This window comes from Heterocephalus glaber, unplaced genomic scaffold, assembly GCF_053883595.1.
Source record: "Heterocephalus glaber isolate CG9 unplaced genomic scaffold, H.glaber_assembly_v1.0 deba00001452, whole genome shotgun sequence".
NCBI lineage: Eukaryota > Metazoa > Chordata > Mammalia > Rodentia > Bathyergidae > Heterocephalus > Heterocephalus glaber.
In genome coordinates, this window is record NW_028258302.1 from 8,317,609 (window position 1) to 8,337,013 (window position 19,405).

The 19,405-nt window shown below is 40.8% G+C and overlaps 1 protein-coding gene across 4 annotated transcripts; it reads left to right on the forward strand.

The window, feature by feature from the left end:
- The first annotated feature begins 1,318 nt into the window (after positions 1 to 1,318).
- On the forward strand, positions 1,319 to 17,156 carry Sfpq (splicing factor proline and glutamine rich). 4 transcript variants are annotated; one of them, XR_002397042.2, is made up of 12 exons: positions 1,319 to 2,231; positions 2,753 to 2,941; positions 3,190 to 3,491; positions 3,667 to 3,762; positions 5,001 to 5,197; positions 5,405 to 5,489; positions 5,832 to 5,958; positions 6,897 to 6,945; positions 7,025 to 7,146; positions 15,693 to 15,740; positions 16,791 to 16,877; positions 17,063 to 17,156. XR_002397042.2 is itself a non-coding variant. In XM_021263301.2 (10 exons), the coding sequence occupies exons 1-10, from the start codon at positions 1,425 to 1,427 to the stop codon at positions 9,671 to 9,673; spliced, it is 2,112 nt and encodes a 703-aa protein (XP_021118960.2). In that variant the 5' UTR covers positions 1,319 to 1,424; the 3' UTR covers positions 9,674 to 9,851. The 4 variants fall into 4 exon arrangements, 2 of the variants coding, with proteins under 2 accessions (XP_021118960.2, XP_004850975.2); XR_002397043.2 differs by having other exon boundaries at positions 5,832 to 5,949; XM_021263301.2 differs by lacking the exons at positions 15,693 to 15,740; positions 16,791 to 16,877; positions 17,063 to 17,156 and adding an exon at positions 9,536 to 9,851.
- Positions 17,157 to 19,405: the final 2,249 nt, after the last annotated feature.

The following is a 19,405-nucleotide window of genomic DNA, read 5'->3' on the forward strand; positions in this document are numbered from 1 at the left end:
CAGCACCTAGGAGCCTAAGGCAGGATGATTATCGAAAGTTTGAGTCCATCCTGGGCTACCTATGAGTTCAAGACCAACTTGAACAACATAGCAAAATCCTATCTTAAAACAACAACAACAAAATGAATGAGACAAGTTATGAATATGAGAATGTAAGAAATAGAGTGAAAAAAGTAATATTTAGTGGTTTATAAGTTTTTTTTTTTGAGACAGGGTCTCACTATGTAGTTCAGGCTGACTTTGAACTCATTATGTAGCCCAGGATGGCCTCGAACTCAACGCAGTCCTCCTGTCTCAGCCTCCCAAGAGCTGGGATTACAGGCGTGCACCACCACACTGCGGTAAAATCATATTTAATGTTTTGTGTGTATGTGTGTGTTGATACTGGGGATTGAACCCAGGGACTTCACACTGAGCTACACCCACCAGCTCCCTATTTTTAATTTTTTTATTTTCAGACAGGGTCTTACTAAATCGTCCAGATGGGGCTCCAACTCTCTATTCTCCTACCTTACCTCCCTCAGTGGTGGGATTACAAGCATGTGTCACCACTCCCGACAATGTCGTAATTTTTTTGGTACTGGGGATAGAACTCTGGACCTTGCGCTTGCAAGGCAGGCAATGTGGAAATGTTTGAAGTACTTCAATCTGTTCATAAAATGTTAAGTGGGAATAGAATTAAAATTTATATTCCTCCTGTCATTTGTATTTGTAAACCATTATGTACATAGACAACCAAAGGCTCTTTTCTTAAAATAGAGTGCACCCACCCACTCAAGACTAATTCAAAATTTATATTTCAGCAAATTTGTATTCTTATGGGATTACAAAACAGTAACATTGTGTGTGCTTGAAATCAGTGAAACTCTTTAATTTCATTGGCTCCGCTAAGGATAGGATAGATAGATAGATGGCATTCAGTTTATAACTCTGAACAGGGGAAAATAAAATCTATTTTTCTGGGCAAAGCCAGTAGACAGCTTCTAGAGGAAATCCAGAAAGAATAGAAACCTCCAACTCTTCTCCCCAGGGCTGATAGAGCCCTTATCTGCTTTCCCAGAAAATTGCTTAGGCATGCTCATTCAAATTTCTCCCAGCAAATCACAGTAACATTCGGCCTACGCCTTCTTCGCTCATTTGCCGACTGGAAAGCTCAGCCTCCGGGTGCCTCCCGCCTCTCGCCCGGCAGCCAATAGGAGAGATTTTCCGTTCGTAACTGAGTGTCACCAAGTGCCGCACTTGTAATTGGCTATTTGAGCTGTCGATCGAGGTGTGGGCGGTGCGGTGCCAGGTTGGACTATATAAGTAGAGGACAAAGGCGGCGCGCCGCCTGTGTCATCCGCCATTTTGTGTGAAACAAGGTGGCCTCTACGTTCCCTGAACGTCTTCTTCGCTTCTGCCTCGACCGCCCCTTGACCACTGACATGTCTCGGGATCGGTTCCGGAGTCGCGGCGGTGGCGGTGGCGGCTTCCACCGGCGCGGAGGAGGCGGTGGACGAGGCGGCCTCCATGACTTCCGCTCTCCGCCGCCCGGCATGGGCCTCAATCAGAACCGTGGCCCCATGGGCCCGGGACCCGGCGGCCCTAAACCCCCGATCCCGCCGCCGCCTCCGCACCAGCAGCCGCCACCACCGCAGCAGCCACAGCAGCCCCCGCCGCAGCAGCCCCCGCCGCACCAGCAGCCGCCGCCGCACCAGCCGCCACCGCCACACCAGCCGCCGCAGCCGCCGCAGGAATCGTCAAAGCCCGTTGTTCCTCAGGGGCCCGGGCCCGCTCCCGGGGTGGGGAGTGCACCGCCGGCCGCCGGCCCGGCCCCGCCCGCCACTCCACCGACCTCCGGGGCGCCGCCGGGCCCGGGCCCTACTCCAACCCCACCGCCGGCTGTCACCTCGGCCCCACCTGGGGCACCGCCGCCTACGCCCCCCGCTAGCGGGGTCCCGACCACTCCCCCCCAGAGTGGCGGCCCGCCTCCTCCCCCCGCGGGGGGCCCGGGGCCGAAGCAGGGGCCGGGCCCTGGCGGCCCTAAGGGCGGCAAGATGCCCGGCGGGCCAAAGCCTGGTGGTGGCCCCGGCCTCGGCGCGCCCGGAGGCCACCCTAAGCCACTGCACCGAGGCGGTGGGGAGCCCCGAGGGGGCCGCCAGCACCACCCGCCCTACCACCAGCAGCACCACCAGGGACCCCCGCCTGGCGGGCCCGGTGGCCGCAGCGAGGAAAAGATCTCCGATTCGGAGGTGAGTCCCGGGAGCGACGCGGTGGCGGCTCTAAGATGGCGGCGCGCCCCACCCCCGCCGCCGCGCGGCCTCCATTTTGTCGGCGGCCGGAAGAGCGCCTGCGCGCTGCGGGGGCGGGGCGGTCTGGGCGAGCGCGGGAGGAGGGAAGGGCAGAGCCCGGTAGCTGGCAACTAGCGTTCGGCAGATCGGAGACTTGGGGTTGGGGGCAACTGGGCCGTTCTGGTCTTAATCTACTGAGATTCAGTTTTTGTGAAGGACACTGAGCTTATGTGGCTGATAGTTGCTGATAAGTCGTGTTTTGTCGGCGAGTAGGCGTGTGTCTACTATTAACATGCTGGGTGTTTGAGGCTTGATTTTGGAAATTTTCAAATACAATAAAATCTGACTTTGACTTTAAATGGAACAGAAAAACAATTTATAAACTTGTCCAGTTCGGAAAAAGCAAAAATTAGTTTTTGAGGTTTGTTTTTTTTTAATAGTGGTCACTGGTATCCGAACAAATTCCCTTCCTTTTCTATTAGGGGTTTAAAGCCAACTTGTCTCTGTTGAGGAGGCCGGGAGAGAAAACTTACACTCAGCGTTGCCGGTTGTTTGTTGGAAATCTACCTGCTGATATCACAGAGGATGAATTCAAAAGACTGTTTGCTAAATATGGAGAGCCGGGAGAGGTTTTTATCAATAAAGGAAAAGGATTTGGATTTATTAAGCTTGTAAGTGTAATTGTCGGGTTTTTAAGTAGAATTCTTTACTCTTGCAGGAAAATACACCTGCTGGTTTATGTAATTATTGGCTCGGGGCAAGGGGGCCAGGTAGGATATTTACTTTTAGTGGTGTCAGGGAAGGCTTCTAGAACATGCTTGAACTGACCTGGAGGGAGTAGGAATTAGATTTATGACAATTTGGGAGTGACCATTACCCTATTTTGAAGGCACTAACATGAGTAATTTCATGTTTACAGGAATCTAGAGCCTTGGCTGAAATTGCCAAAGCTGAACTTGATGACACACCCATGAGGGGTAGACAGCTTCGAGTTCGTTTTGCTACACATGCTGCTGCCCTGTCTGTTCGTAATCTTTCACCTTATGTTTCCAATGAACTGTTGGAAGAAGCCTTTAGCCAGTTTGGTCCTATTGAAAGGGCTGTGGTAATAGTGGACGATCGTGGAAGATCTACAGGGAAAGGCATTGTTGAATTTGCTTCTAAACCAGCAGCAAGGAAAGCATTTGAAAGATGCAGTGAAGGTGTTTTCCTACTGACAACGTAAGTTGTCTTTGGTTTATTCTTTTTTTTTTTGGTATGGGGAATCAAACTCGGCCCTGCTCTTGCCAGGCAGGCGCTGGTCTTTGGTTTATTCTAAGATTGCTTTTGATAGTTTTATGAGGATGTTGCAATAAAAACTGGAATATGGTTAAGATGGAAACGTTTTTGTTCTCAGAACACCTCGGCCAGTCATTGTGGAACCACTTGAACAATTGGATGATGAAGATGGTCTTCCTGAAAAACTTGCCCAGAAAAATCCAATGTACCAAAAGTAAGATTAACTTTTTTCAAGACTTAACTAGTCCAATTATTTAAATACAAGATGACCCCAAATTGCATATTTTTTGTTAATTTTTATAAGGCGCAGTATAACAGGAAATATAAAAAGGACCATTTTCTCAGACTTATTAATACAGTAATGGACTGGTTGATGAAAATGACACCTGCTTGAGCGACACCCAGGTAGACCTCAGGTGACTGCTTAGGTAGACCGTTAGTTAGGTGGTTAAGTATAAAAGCCAAGTGTGGTGGTGAGTACCTGTAATCCCAGCACTTGGTAGGCTGAGGCAAGAGAGGATCACTGAGGGTTCGAGGCCAGTCTGAACTACATAGCAATTCCCAGTCTCAAAAAAAGTGTGAAAGAGAACTTGCTAAAGGTTACATTTTGAATCTTGTCATTGAGCTGTTTTTGTGAGTTAGGTACATTCGCATGTATGCTGTTTATTATAGATCTGTGAAATGCAATTGGTTAGAGGAAAACGAGGTAAGGAGGATAGGATTTATGTCTCCTAGGGGATCAAACTCAGGACCTTGCGCTTTCGAGGCAGGCGGCGGAACCACTGAGCTAAATCCCTGGCCTGAGTTCTTTATTTTTTTAATAAAGTATATCATTTATTAGTTCTTAACTAAATTAATGCAGTTTGGATAAATAACTCGTTTCCAACTAATGTTAGAATGAGTAAGAACAGGCGAGAATAAGGGGTCCAGGAGAAGTTTGTGATGAGTTTGGAGAGACAGTATTGAAAAGGAGCCCTCTTTTGAATGAGCAGCATCACCCAGAAAAGTATAAAGTTGTCAATATGGTGTTTTCTTCTAAAAGAAATAATCTGGTATTGTATTGAAGATGCCTTAGTTTTTGTTACTGTATCATTCTGGTAGTGTTGTTTTTGTGTATCAAGGTGGTTTTTATTCTTTTCAAGTGATAGTCTAGGAAAAAAAATCCTGTTTAGTTTTGTTTTGCAGTGCTGGGAATCAAACCCCAGGGCCTTGTGCCTGGGAGGCAACCTCATATGCTGACAGTGCTAGTGCTGTACCATTGAACCATGTTCCTCTCAAAGACCAGTTTTGTTTTGTTTTGTTTTTTTGTACCAGGATCAAACTCGGGACCTTGCACTTTTGAGGCAAGCGACAGAATCGTGACCAGATTTTTTTTAAAAAAAAAGGAATTAGGTAGTATTGCTTACAAGCATCTACAGACTGGCTCATGTTTAAATTTTGTTATGTTGTTAGGGAGAGGGAAACACCACCTCGTTTTGCTCAGCATGGTACATTTGAGTATGAATATTCTCAGCGGTGGAAATCCTTGGATGAAATGGAGAAACAACAAAGGGAACAAGTTGAAAAGAACATGAAGGATGCAAAAGACAAATTGGAAAGTGAAATGGAAGATGCCTATCATGAGCATCAGGCAAATCTTTTGCGCCAAGGTTAGAGAGCCTCCTGAATTTTCCTGGTAGGATCAGCTACTTTTTTTTTTTTTTTTTTTTTTGGTACCGGGGATCAAACTCCCCGGGTCCTTGCGCTTACACAGCAGGCTGCAAAACCACTAAGCCAGATGCCCGCGGATCAGTTACTTTTTAAGCTCATCAGAACCTCATTAATGTGAATCTAAAACATGGTTTTGTAACACTCAGATTTAATGAGACGTCAGGAAGAATTAAGACGTATGGAAGAACTTCACAATCAAGAAATGCAGAAACGTAAAGAAATGCAATTGAGGTAAACTTTCACTTCTTACTGTCATTTCTTACTGTCATGTTCTGAATTTAGACAAGATCTAGTAAGTTTTCCAGGTAAATCAGGTGAAGGCAGAGGTTAAATAATTATGTCAATGTTGACTTAACATATTCTAAAATGATATAGTATATGTTAATAAATCTAGTTTTCTTTATCAGAATGTCACTTGTGCTATGCTTCTATACTCAGGCTAAGCTAAGCCTTTGCATTTTTACTGTAACCTAGACTTTCTAACATTCTCAAGCAAACTACTAGCTTTTTTCAAATTGAATTTTAAGAGATGTGGGTGACACTTTGGTTTACATACTTGATGAATATTTCCAGACAAGAAGAGGAACGACGTAGAAGAGAGGAAGAGATGATGATTCGCCAACGTGAGATGGAAGAACAAATGAGACGCCAAAGAGAGGAAAGTTACAGTCGAATGGGCTACATGGATCCAGTAAGTCAGGTATTACTGCAGTCTAGTTGGAGTAGTGTATAGGTTTTTGTACATATCTGGAATGGAAGCTTACATGAAAAAAGTCTCACCAGTGTAGTGGTTGTTTTGTCATTTCTCTAACTAAGTATATTTTATTGCTACAAGTTGTAATTTTTTCTGCTCCTTGTATGGGCCAGAAGATTTCATTGGATTGGAAGGTATTCTTAGGTCATTTTTTTCCCCTTAGTCCTGGGAATTTGAACCCAGGACCTTTGGCACTGAGCTACATTTCCAGCCTTTTATTTTGGGACAGGATCTCTATACTCTATAAATCACCCAGTCTGAGTTCAAACTTGGGGTCCTTCTGCCCTTAGCCTCCCAGGTGTTAGATTAAAAATGTGTACCACCATACCTGGCATGTAGGCTTTTTGATAATCGAGTCTGACTAGATTGCAAAATACTAATTTCATTTCATGTGTTTATTTTTTGAAACAATCTAGCTGTCCAGTCTAGGCTTGAATTTACAGTGTAGCCCAGGCTGGCCACGAATTCTCAGGATCATCCTTCATTCTCACAAGTGCTGAGCTTACAGGCCTACATGGCCGCACCAGGCACAAGATTATTGTATTTATCTTTAAAAAACACTTCAGTCAGTAGAAAAAAATGCCTTTGAACCTTATAATTTCTTTATACTCAAGGCTTGGTGTTGCCAGTTGTGATGGATTACATTCTTGTAATCCCAGCACTCAGTCTACTGAGGCAGGAGGATTGCAGTGAGTTCAAGACCAGCGTCAGCTGCATAGTGAGACCCTGTCCTTTTTTTTTTTTTTTTTTGGTACCAGGGATCGAACTCGGGTCCTTGCAGGTGGCGGAACCACTGAGCTAAATCCCCGGCCCCTAGAGACCCTGTCTTTATAAAAGCATGGTGTGGCTTAGATTAGGTGATGAATAAAATTTTTTTCTTTCAGAGAGAAAGAGACATGAGAATGGGTGGCGGAGGAGCAATGAACATGGGAGGTAAGTGTGAATATAAGTTAACAGTATCATCAGAGGGCGGTTTTCTGCTGGAGTTTTAACCATCATCTTTGTTTCCTAGATCCGTATGGTTCAGGAGGCCAGAAATTTCCACCTCTAGGTGGTGGTGGTGGCATAGGTTATGAAGCTAATCCTGGAGTTCCACCAGCAACCATGAGTGGTTCCATGATGGGAAGCGACATGGTAATGTATCCTGTGGGACATAGTACAAAAGAAGCTCTCATTTTCATGACTTTATATGTGGTTTTTTTTTCTTCCCCATTTGTTTTAAAGTAGGTGACTGGACCTCTTTAGTTCCCTCTATATGTAATATTGAAGAAAACTTTGGCAACGTAGAAGAAATTTGTGGCAACCTAAACAGATTGCCAATGAGGAATCAATGCTGTTAGTAATATGTGGAGTTATCTTTGGCAATAAGTAGATTTAGGTGTTTTTCACTTTGTTGCTTGTGCACTTTTGAACTCCAGTGCATAGCAAATCCAAATTCTGGATATAAGATAATGTGTATGATTATTCTACACCCAAGTGAATAATCAAATGGCAAAGTCATTCTAAGCTGGTATTTGCCATAAGTAGGAATCAGACTTGTAGTTTGTAGGATTAGGCATGTTTTAGTGATACGTAGGACTTTGACCTATATTTGCTGTGGCTTCTGTCCCATGAAAAGGGAATTGTTTAGTGCTTTGACTCGTCGTATTCCACCTGTTGGGCCTGTCTGTAGGTACACTTGAAATAAACTGGCATCTTTATTTTCCTAGAAAAACAAAAACAATTTTAAGCATACTAATGGTGTGCATTTGATTTGAACCTTCTTGATGCTATTAATGTTTTAGCTGTACAGAGAGCCTGTCAGATGCTTTAGAACAATCACAGTGAATTGGTGTGAGTGGTTGTATCAGGGCTTTACAAATCCTTAGGACGGAATTTTGGTGGGTTTAGAAAGTGCGTTTTCACAGCTGAATTGAATCGGATTAGTTCACCTATAGGTTTTGAGAAAGGAGCTGCAGTGTGTAGCTCACAAGATTCACTTTGTAACTGGAAACTAAGGACTAATAATGAGACCATACCTATTTAAAATCAGCCTATGGCTTTTTGAGAATTAAAGTTAGACATCACTTCTCAGCCTTTTGGCTAAAATCAAGTGAGAATTAGAATGGATGGGTTAAATGTAGTACTGTTACCTTTCATGGAATTGAGTTTTTAAAGTATGTGGGTAATATTTTGGTTAACATGCTTCATACAGATTGCTAGCTGTGTATCCAGTTCATAAACACAAGTTTGACATGATGTTGCCATAGTTGAGGACCTATATTTCTTCATAGTAACTAATGAATTCTCTGTTAAAACACCAGAAACCCCCCAAATTTCCTTTTTAGTTTGAGGTATAAAGTACAGTGCATAAAACCATGCACTTTCTAAGGTTTTCAAAAGGATTGAGTTTAATCTTCTCAAGTAATCTTAGTATTCTGGGTTTTTTAAAAAGTGCTGAGGAATTATGTATAGAAAGAGTTAAACCCTGCTGCCATTTTAGTTTCTTTCCCTCTGGAGTAGTACTCTCGGTAATTGGGCCATTTTAAATGGAATTTAAAAGAGTAGTGTAGGCTGCTGTGCTTGCCATACCTATTAGGGTTCTATTTGGGTACATAATGTTTCTATTTGGAGTCAAAGTACCTGAAACTACATGTAATAAGGAAGTCACAAACTGCTTTATTGCAGTCACTTTTGTTTGGTGTTAATGCTGTTTCTGGAGATGTATAAAACATGGGATCATAGCAAAGTGTCAGTTTACTTTTCAAAGACCTAAGGGCAAAGCTGGACTATTAAACAGGTGGGCTGTTTGTTCAGTCACTTTGCAACAATGTAGAATAGTATTGTGAACATAATTGTCTCTGGTATTTATAGTGATGGCTCTGAACCTGTGAGAATATGGCAACACAAGTTTTTTGATCAAGCTAATGTGCGGGTTAAGTGACTAAATCTTTTAGTTTTTTATGCTTTTTCTTTTTGTAGTCTGGTAGCATTTTATTAAAACTTTCAACCTTTTTAAGATTTCTGCAACTTAGCAGATGTGTCTTTAAGATCTTGAAAAGCACAAGGTTTCTTATGCAGCACATGCCACTAACTGGTGAGTAGGTCTTTGTCATTTCATTGAGTGAATTGACTGTCTGGTTAGGCTTGTTAGGCTTACTTGGAGATTAAATTTTCTGTTCAGACTTTGAAGGTGAGAGTTTGCAAGCTTTTCAGTGGATTAATCTGATGTGAAATTTTTTAGAACTCATTTTGGAATGGATTTTCACATCTGCACTAATTCTTAAATTTTTTAGCACTACAGGGATGATCTATTCTTTGAAACAGGTGTATGAGAATGGCTCAAGTGGGAACATACCACAAGGCATGTATTATCTTAAACTAATTTTCAAATTACCCTTTTTTCCTTTCTATGTTCCCGGTACCTGTGGATCGACTCATTGGTGATTGTATCGACGAACGTTGACTACGGAACCTTCTAAAATATTTACTTAACACACATGGACATCAACTACATATAATGAACTGATTACTGTTTCAATAGCGTACTGAGCGCTTTGGGCAGGGAGGTGCGGGGCCTGTGGGTGGCCAGGGTCCTAGAGGAATGGGGCCTGGAACTCCAGCAGGATATGGTAGAGGGAGAGAAGAGTATGAAGGCCCAAACAAAAAACCCCGATTTTAGATGTGATATCTAGGCTTTCATTCCAGTTTGTTTTTGTCTTTTGTTTAGATACCACTTTTAAATTCTTGCATTTTAGTAAGAAATCTATCTTTTTATGGATGTTAGCAGTTTACTGACCTAATGATTTGTAAATGGTCTGTTTGGGCAGGTAAAATTATGTAATGCAGTGTTCGAAACAGGAGAAAAGTTTTTCCTTTTTATTTCCTTTTTTTTAACTGTATAATGTCCTCAAGTTAATGGCAGTGTACCTTGTGCCACTGAATTCCCAAAGTGTACCAATTTTTTTTTTTTTTTTTTTTTTTTTTTTTTTTACTGTGCTTCAAATAAATAGAAGAAATAGTTGTAATACTGATCTTCACCTTTGCCATTCTTGCTTCCATGCACATTAGGCTAGATTTTCCACTTTGATAGCATGAGTGTGTTTAGGCTTTTGAATGGCATATGCCATTTCTGGGAAATGTATCTGGAGGCTAAGTATTGCTTTCTACAGATAACTGACTGTCCCCTTGTTTTAAAAAAGAAATACATATTGAAGTAGTTCATGATTTGTTTGGCATTATAGGAAGCAAGCTGGTGCTAAGTATTTTTAAATGGTTATGTAAGCAACGCTGAACTGTAACTCTTCATTCAGGAATACGTATTAAGATTGTGGAATTGGGTGTAAGATTGGTAGGGGGAGAAAGTGGGTTTGGTTAAATGCATCCGTTTATGGCCCTATGATCTATCCTTTCCTTGAAAGTTTTTGAACAGTGGAAAGATCATTTTGTTGCATTTCCCTATTGTTTTTGAAAGAACAAAAACCCCAAGCCCTACAAATGGCTTGTATTGAACTTTTACATTTGAATTAAAGATTATTAAACATAAAGCCTTCACATGTATTACTTCAAAGTGATTTTAAAAGATGGAGTTTAGTCTGAAAAAATTTTAAAGTAAGATTTAATTAAAAAGTAGGTTTAGCTCTATCTGTATTCTATAACTTTTACATCTTTGTGCTATTTCTGTTGGGCAAAATCCATAGGAGTATAAAAATCTGTTGGTTCTTAGAGCTAGTGGTGACTGTTAATCTACACGGGTGCAGGATTACCATTCTTGTTTTTACTCTTTTTTTGGGTGGGGGAGAATGTAGCATTAAATCTGAAGAGTTGTTTATGCTGCACAATGCAAACACCCCTTTTTCTTCAAACCATAAAGCTTGGGATGTTTCGATGGTGTTGTCAGGTAATTGTCAACTTCATTGAATTTCCTTCCATTAGAACAAGATACTTCTTGATTCAATATTAGAGTGTTACTACTGTTGTCTGTGTACAATGGGAGCTTGTTTTCCCGGTGTAAATATGTTAGAGGGACAACTTCCTAACAGTTAAAGAAATTGAATGGTTCGGCTTTGTTCTTAGTTACGTTTCCATTCAAGTCTGTACATTATAGATTTGACTATGGAATGCCTTCATCCTTTTCACCTCTGTTCTTGGTGCTAATTGGCAAAGGAAAAATTCTAAAATCTTTTAACATGCTGAAGTTTAGTATTGTGCCTCAGTACAAAAGGAGACCTACTGAGTACTTCATAGGAAGCAAAATGATACTTTAAAGGAAAACACTAGTGCAATATAAAAGCATGTCACTAAATTCTGGTTGTGTGATAGGTACATGGTGTGCTAATTAAGGAAGAGAATCTCCTTAGAAAACGTGCTCATTTCTGTTCACCAATACATTTGGAACTGGGTAGTTCTTCCATAATTACATCAATGAGGAAGTTTTGCCCCAAGTCATACTATTAATTGGTGATACATGAGATTTTTCTGTATGAAAACAATGGTCTCAATTTGAAGGGAGTTCATTACAATTTGGTTGAACTGTTTAGTAGGAACTCTACGAATGATAAGAGAATTAGGGGTGTTCATGGGACACCCACCAAGGGTGAACTTGTGAATGTATGTGGGTGGGGGCTGGAGGGGAAATGGGAACATCTGCCTATAAAATTAATGTTTCAGTTTATTTTTCAGATTACATGCCTTTCTTTATAAGGGATGCTGGCACAGACCCCTAAAATAAGCTTTTGCTAGTACTGTACCTTTGAAGAGTGGTGAAGGATGCTAATGGATAATCTCCTGAAAGTTGTGGCTTTGATAGCCTTACTGTGGGCTGTAGAAAGCTAAACTTTGTTTAGCAAATAATGTTGTTTAGTTTCAACTGACATTTGACTTTCATCACTAAAAGAGCAGTATACCAAGGTCGTAAGCTACTCATAGACTTTAGTAAGTCTTACAATGTATATACGCAATAGGTTTTAGCCTAATGGGAATTTAAATAATGACATTTCCTAAAAGTTGACAATGAAGCTTGGGGTGGGAGAGGGAAGGTAATTTTGAAGTATTTTAGCCATTTTTTTTCTCATTTAAGAGACCACCTGCCCCTATTTCCTCCTCTTCACTTTTATCTGTTTCAGAGGAACACTCCATTTTAAAAACTTTTCTTAATCTTTAAAAAGTGCATTCTCTTAAGACATTAGTGTATTTAATAGTAGGTATATTATAAGCTTAACCCATTGGCTCAAATTACTTAGTAAAACCATAATCCTTTTTGCCTAGAACACTTAAGCTCCTTTAAGAGGTGTGATAAACCCCACCACTCTACAGATGTGTTTAGACCACTAATATAAACAGTTAATGATTTGGGAAATTGTAATGTTACGCCTGTGCAATTCTTTAAAAGTGGCATATTTAATGGCAGATTAAAAACTTAGATACTTGGCTTGGGCAAGCCACCAAGGTGTGGCAGAATGTTTGCGGTGTTCTTGGACTGCAATTATGCACTATTAAAGTAGTGGCCTGCTACATAACTGCATTTAGCCAGCATTTCTGCAGTGCGTAACTGTGAGGAACGTAGTACCGCAAATGGCAATGGACATTAGGACCCGGATGTAGTATTCCTGCTTGCTCCAAGATTCTCATTGCCGACTGCATACAGGTAGGTAACAAGCAATATAATCTAACTTGGTGACTTGCTATGTACTTTTATCCGTGGGCATTCTGACATCACACTTCTGACAATGAAATTACAGTGCAGCACCTAACACTTGTATGGTAAAGTTAGCTTACATCAAAACTGCGTGGGTCTGGGGTTAGAGCTGTAATTTGTTAGGCAGAATTCAGTGCTCTTGTAGTTCTGAGATAAAAGTGCAAACTTCTGATTCTTTGGTATATCTGACTCAGTTGTGTGGTTTTCTTTAGTTGCATTGTAACTGAAGATAACATGGAACACCAGTGGCGTGGGGGTGAGGGAACCAAACCATACTTGGAAATTAAGGTGCTCCCAGCACCTTAGCACGGACTGTAAAGCATGTGATAATTAGTCTCTCTGTGGTAGTAAACTGATCTGCCTACAGGTCAGCAGTACTAATTTCAGTATGCAATCTTGGTAACCATTCTGTAAGTTGAGTGAATAAAGACTATAGGTTTGTTTTTTGTGTTTTTTTTTTCCCTTTTGTAATGTGATTGGAAATTTTTCAAACATGGGGCTTTATGGGAATGGACACCTTTGTTACTAATGGGCTTAGATGGGACTCTAATGTGAATAGTTCAGGTTATGTGACTTGTCTCAAAATGTTTATACTAAACCTGGGGAAAGTGGTATGAAACATTGACTTGCTTACAGTTGACTACAGGTTGGAATCATTCCCAATTATAAGACTTCGTCGTATTCTGTAGAATGACTTCATTTGTTCAGAGCAGTTTTTTGAACTTGGTTCCCTTTAGCCTTAGGGATATGATGTTAACAGTCCAAAATGTTTAATGACAAGAAAATGTAAGTCTTCCAAAAGGAATCTTCTCTGTTGCTTAGAACATAAGCTTTGCATCGACTTTAAGACCTCAATTCTACTTAACTTTGGTCTCTGAGCTGGTTTTTAGCTAGCATGCATGAGAAACAGCTTTCAGTTCTAATGCTTCCTGCTCTGTAATGGAAAGGTTGGTTTACCTTGCATAAATGCCGGTGAAAACTCCTTCATGACTGAGAATTTTCTTTCATTGTATCAAGAAAATAGCTTGCTCTTTGGCAAGCAGGTTACAAGGTGGGGGACAGACTTGTATTCAAATATGTAATCCATTCAAGTGAACAACTTTTTACTTTCCCAGTAGATGAAAGCAAATGATGATGAGTTTAGCTTTTCCACATTAATATAATGCAGATCAAACAGTGATCATTGTCAGTGACATGATTATTAAATTGCAAGACCCCTGATGGGGACTCTGCAGGGTCATAATCCATTAAATGGGCAGCCATTGCTTGCTGCCATGGTTTAATGATTCAGAAATGAAAGCTCAGGTTTATTTCTTAACAGTAACAATTTTCAGAGGATGTACTTGGCATAATGTATAAGGAACATCATTGGGGTGGGGGTTAATTTTGCTTTGTTTTGCTTCAAGATTAGGTTATTGCACTTTAGAATGAGAGAAGCCATTTGAATCAATAAAATTTATATGTAGCTATAAATTGTGACTTAGTACAGTGGCTTTTTAAAAAAGCACTCAAAAAGCTGGGAATTAAGTGGGTTTCAGTAATAATGATATATACTGAGGTGCTTGCATTGTATTTCATAATATTTTTACAAACCAAAATTATGCTTTTCATTGGGAAGAATCTGAGTTCAGAGGTGTGATGTCAGAATGTATTTCGTACTGTTAGGCCCTTGGAACAGATACCGGTGCTTTCTGAAAGATGAAAGAAATGCAATGGGTACTCTTCATGCAAGGTTGCAGACCTACAAAGAATGCATAATAGTCTCACTTTCCCTAATAGAGATGCGTGTGACTAGTTTTGGACTTTTAACCTTAATGGGGGTTGCATGTTTCCTATTGTTAATCATTGTCAGCTGCAGTGACAAGATCCACAGTCCTGCATATACTACCTTTTCCTCAATGATTTTTGGACAGGTTTTAGAGAGCTGGGGTGTTTGTTCTGGGCCTTTACTTGGTTTTGGCTTTAGCTGATCATGTTTCAGTGCTGTCAGCTAGTGCAGTTCTCAAATGGCTGCCCATTAGGGAAAGAATTGAGGATTTGACTGTTCCTAATCATCTGTCATTGCTGCTAGATAATGATTGGCAATTTTTAAGACTGTGGAAATCTCACAGTTGGTGATAAACCAAACATAAAAGTTGCATTTGAACACCAGTGCTGAAATGTTTTTATTTTTTGAGGGTGAAAAGGGGGCTGGACGTAGAATAGGATAAGAACAATCTGGAGAATGGGGAAGAGAATGCAAAACGATATAGTATCCCTTATGGATGGTACATGTGCAACAGGGAATTCTATTTCATGTAGCTGTGGCAGTATAATGATACAGGGAGGAAGAAATACCTGGAACTTAAGGTTGATCTGTTTTTTGTGCACTGTGGCCCTGCTAGGTATATACTGAAGGTGAATGTCTTTCTCCCTCAGAAAAACTTGGGTTCCTTGCTGTCCCAGTAAGGCATATCTTTCTTGCCCTAACTTAAAACTCAGTGAGGACTTGAAAGGGAAAGTGTGAGGCAATACATAGGATTGCAGGGCAACAGCTACAGTGTGTGTACTGTGGGGAAAGGGGAAAGGACTATGGGAGGACTCCTGCTGACGGTGGTTAGCCCACCAAAATGGAAGACATACCTGAATGGGGGAGCAGGGTATGTACTTTCATATGAAAAGAGAGCTGATAAAAAGTCTTGGGTGAGGTAAACGTTGTCACATACCTTCACATAAGGGATAGTATATTTTGGGTTGCAGTCAAAACTTCATTGTGCTCAGACTGGTGAAAGTAGGAGTTAGGCTTTTGGATTTTAAGGAAGATACAATTTTCATTCTAATTACAGTGTCTACTTAGGAATAATTTTAGATTCCCCCACCCATGAAGTTTCTTTCTATTTTTTTATGCTATAACTTATCCCAATCTTTTGTCTCTGGAGTTTTACTCTTTAAAGTGAACTAGCATTTTCAAACCTTTATCTTAAACCCTTGTCTTTTATATTAACTTTTTTGTATTATTCTTTAGGTAAGAATGATTGGTGTTGGCTGATGTTGGAGTGCTCATTCACTTGAAGTAAGTCTCCTTAGAAATTTTATTTATTTGTTTGAGACAGGGTCTTTGCTATGTAGTTCAGGCTGGCCTTGAATTTGTGGTGATTCTCCTGCTTTCCCAAGTGAGAAATTTTAGCCTCTAGTAGATTTGGGGCTTGGTATCATTTTTGTTTTGGTTTTTTTTGTTTGTTTTTGGTACTGGAAATCAAGCTCAGGACCTTGCGGTTGTGAGGCAGGTGGCATTGGGCTTGGTATCTTAGAGGCTAAAATAATTTTATTTAGCTATATATGAGGTGAAACTTGCTCAGTCTTCAGGTGTTTGCCTTTCCTCAGATAATATTCCTTTATTATTTTCTTGAAAATTGTGTGAGGGTTAGGGGTATAGCTCAGTGGTAAAGTGCTTCCCTAGTGTGCAAGAGCCCCTGGCTTGATTTCCAGCACTGAAAGAAAAATAATAGTGTGGGAATGTAAAATATTTATTATAAAAAATAATAGAATTCACAAAAGATGCATGATTATGTAAGAATCAGAAAAGAAAGCTTGAACTAATGGAGTAATAATATTGTACTTTAAATTTAGTTTTTGGCCCATTAAAAAAATCTCCATATTTATGCAATAAATAGTAGAAGAGTTAACTAATTTATTACAGGAGGGAGGAGGGAAAATTCCATCAAGTATATGTGAAGAAATACAGGAAAATACACATAATTTTAGTGTGGGATAAGTTTGGTAGCAAAAAAAAGTTTTGATTGGAACCCTTGCAGAGTTTAGCCCCTGTTAACATCAGATTAAAATGCACACCACGGAATATGTTGATTTTTTGTTTGTTTTTAAGACAGTCTTGTTATGTAGTTCAGGCTGGTCTTGAACTAGAGGCAGTCCTCTTCCTGTCTCAGCCTCCCAGGTGCTGGGATTATAGACATGTGCCATTGTGCTCAGTGGATTTTTTTTTTTTTTTTTTGGTACTGGGGATCGAACTCAGGTCCTTGCGCTTTCGCAGCAGGTGGCAGAACTACTGAGCTAAATCCCCGGCCCTGGAATGTTATTTTTAATAAAATATTTTTAATTATAGGTGGATATGATAGTTTGTTCTCAAGACATCAACCCAGCGTGAGTCAAGAAGGAAAGCTGCAAGTTGTTGGACTGACAAAGTGTCTGGGTAAGCTGCTGCCTTTGGGGGTTGCTTTTGCGGGCTACAGAAAAAAATACTAGTGTGTGTCAGTATCACAATTCTTTCATTGTTTGGAAGTTCAGTTGGGGTTAGAGCTGGTAATGTTATGTTTGAGAACTCACTTTTGATTTTTAGGTCATTGGGATTAATCCTACCTATCCTTTAATTGACAGGAGCCGGTTGAGCTGTGTCTAGGAAACCAGAAACGAAGAGTACAAAGAGCAGCGGACAACTTACTTGCCATTAATAAAGACATTTGAAAATCTGGCTGTCCTTTGTTTTGACTGTTTTTAAGTAGGCCTCTTATTTTCTTTTTTTTTTTTTTGATAACCAGGGATCGAAGTCAGGACCTTGCGCTTGCAAGGCAGCATGTGCAGTGCCACTGAGCTAAATCTCTGACCATAGGCCTCTTATTTTCTGTCATATTCCTGATGTCTTCTAGTTCTAGGTAACAAAACATGTTTGGTTTATCTTTTGGGAGGGGTGCTGGGAATTGACACAAGGCCTTGCACTTGATTACACTGGTACTCTACTCTGAATGACAGGCTCTGTCCTTATTTCATTGTCCTAATTTATTTTGTTTTGTCACTAGTATTTTAAATTGTCTTTATAGTTTTAATTTGTAAAAATTACTATGTCATTAATTTAACTTATTAGGCAAATATCCCTTGATTGGATTACAGGCATGATAGTATTGTGTGACCAACTTCAGTATACACAAAAGAATTGCCCTAGGCATGGTGGTGCACACCTGTGATCCCAGGCCTGGGGAGGTGGGAGGCAGAGGCAGGAGGATTGCTATGAGTTCAAAGCCAACCTGAATTGAACTACATAGGGAGATGCTATCTCAAAAAAGTTTTGGGCCGGGGATTTAGCTCAGTGGTTTTGCTCCCTGCTGCACAAGCACAAGGAACAGAGTTTAATCCCCAGTACTTGCCGCGCCCCCTCCCCCAAAAGTTTTATCAGATGATGGTTGTTGGGTAAGTTACTGCTTCATAAATGAACAAGCAAGATTACATCTTGCTGGATGTTTTTGTTACCTATAGTTTGAGGTGCTGGCAAATTTAAGTGAAGTAGAATTTGGAAATGCAGTATGTTCTGTCTGATTTCTCTGCCTAAATGTAAGGGACAGACCAGATTTTTAAATTTTTCTTTTAACTGTAAAACCTGATTAAGAAGGAAGATTGACTTCCTGTCAGTCAAACTCTGGGGCCTTGCACGTGCTAAGCTGCATGCACACACTAAGCTGCCATGGAGCTGTATCCCCAGGTCTCTTCCCCCACTCTGACAACTCTCTTTTGAGACAGCCTTAATATAATAGCCAAGACTGGTCTAGAACTCATCCTGCTTTGATCTCCCCAGTGCTGCCTTGCCCAGTTTATCTTCACCTTTTTTCTTTTTTTGGGGTACCTGGGATTCAAGTCAGGACTTTGTGCTTGTGAGGCAAGTGAGGCACCACTGAGCTAAATCCCCAGCCCCTTTTATTTAATAAAAGATTTATTTGAAGGTGGCAAAAAGAAAAGGGAAAACGTGGACAGCTTCTCTGGAGTAGGGAGTATTTGAAAGTGAATGACTTCACTTTTAATTCATTAAAGTTAATACAGCTGGGTGCTGGGGATTTAGTTCAGTGGCCCTGATGCCTGCCTAGACCTGAGTTTGAACAACCCCCGTACAACAAAAGTACAATTTAGGGGTTGGGTTTGTGGCTTAGTGGAGTCATGCACAGAGTCCTAGATGGTGGTGCGTGCCCAAATTCCCAGCACTCAGGCTGAGGTAGCATGAGTTTGAGGTCAGCCTAGGGTATGTAGGGAGACCCTCATTTCAAAGTAAACACTAGTTGAAGCATTTGTTAAGGCTGGGATCTGAGGCTAATGTGTAAAAGGTAATTTTATGATTATGTCTGGGCCTTTTGTTTTGAGCCATATCACTAATGTTGGAGAGTTTCAGTGCTAGCCAGTTAACTTGCTGGGATTAAGTAAATTTGGAATTCAGAGTAGATTGAGATTATTTAAAAGGCACACAGGGAGAGGTGAAAGCTGAAACATTCACTTGGCCCGAAATTTGTTTTGAAAAGCTGTACTCTGATCAGGAATGAGACCAGAATCTGGTGGTTTCTATGCTCATAGTCACTGCCTATCTTCACAGCATGTGTTTCAAGTACCCAGAGAGGTCAGCACCCCAAGTCAAGAATGTGGCAGGAGGATCTCAAATTCAAGCCCAACCTGAGTGACGAGACCCTCAGATCCTCTGAGTATTTTGATTCAATTGTGTTACTCTTCTGATTCCCTGCTTTGAAGCTAAAGCCTTGTGGATTTCTCAACGTAAAAGCTTATAGTGCTTTAGGGGCTCATGGAGCTGTACTACTGGAGTTGCGTTTGTGTTAATATGGCAAGTTGTAATTTTCAGTTTGTCATAAAATGAATACTATCCTTCATAGGGTCATTAATATAGATGGTGTACATGAAATACTTTGCATAATGCCTAAGGACAAATGAGTTTTGATTTTTTGGAGACAG

Bases quoted from the DNA above. Each gene is read 5' to 3' on its own strand.
- Sfpq (XM_021263301.2), top strand. From the start codon at position 1,425: ATGTCTCGGGATCGGTTCCGGAGTCGCGGCGGTGGCGGTGGCGGCTTC. The intron at 3,763-5,000 runs GTAAGATTAACT...TTATGTTGTTAG, and splicing joins AAAAATCCAATGTACCAAAA to GGAGAGGGAAACACCACCTC. The intron at 5,198-5,404 runs GTTAGAGAGCCT...TGTAACACTCAG, and splicing joins GGCAAATCTTTTGCGCCAAG to ATTTAATGAGACGTCAGGAA.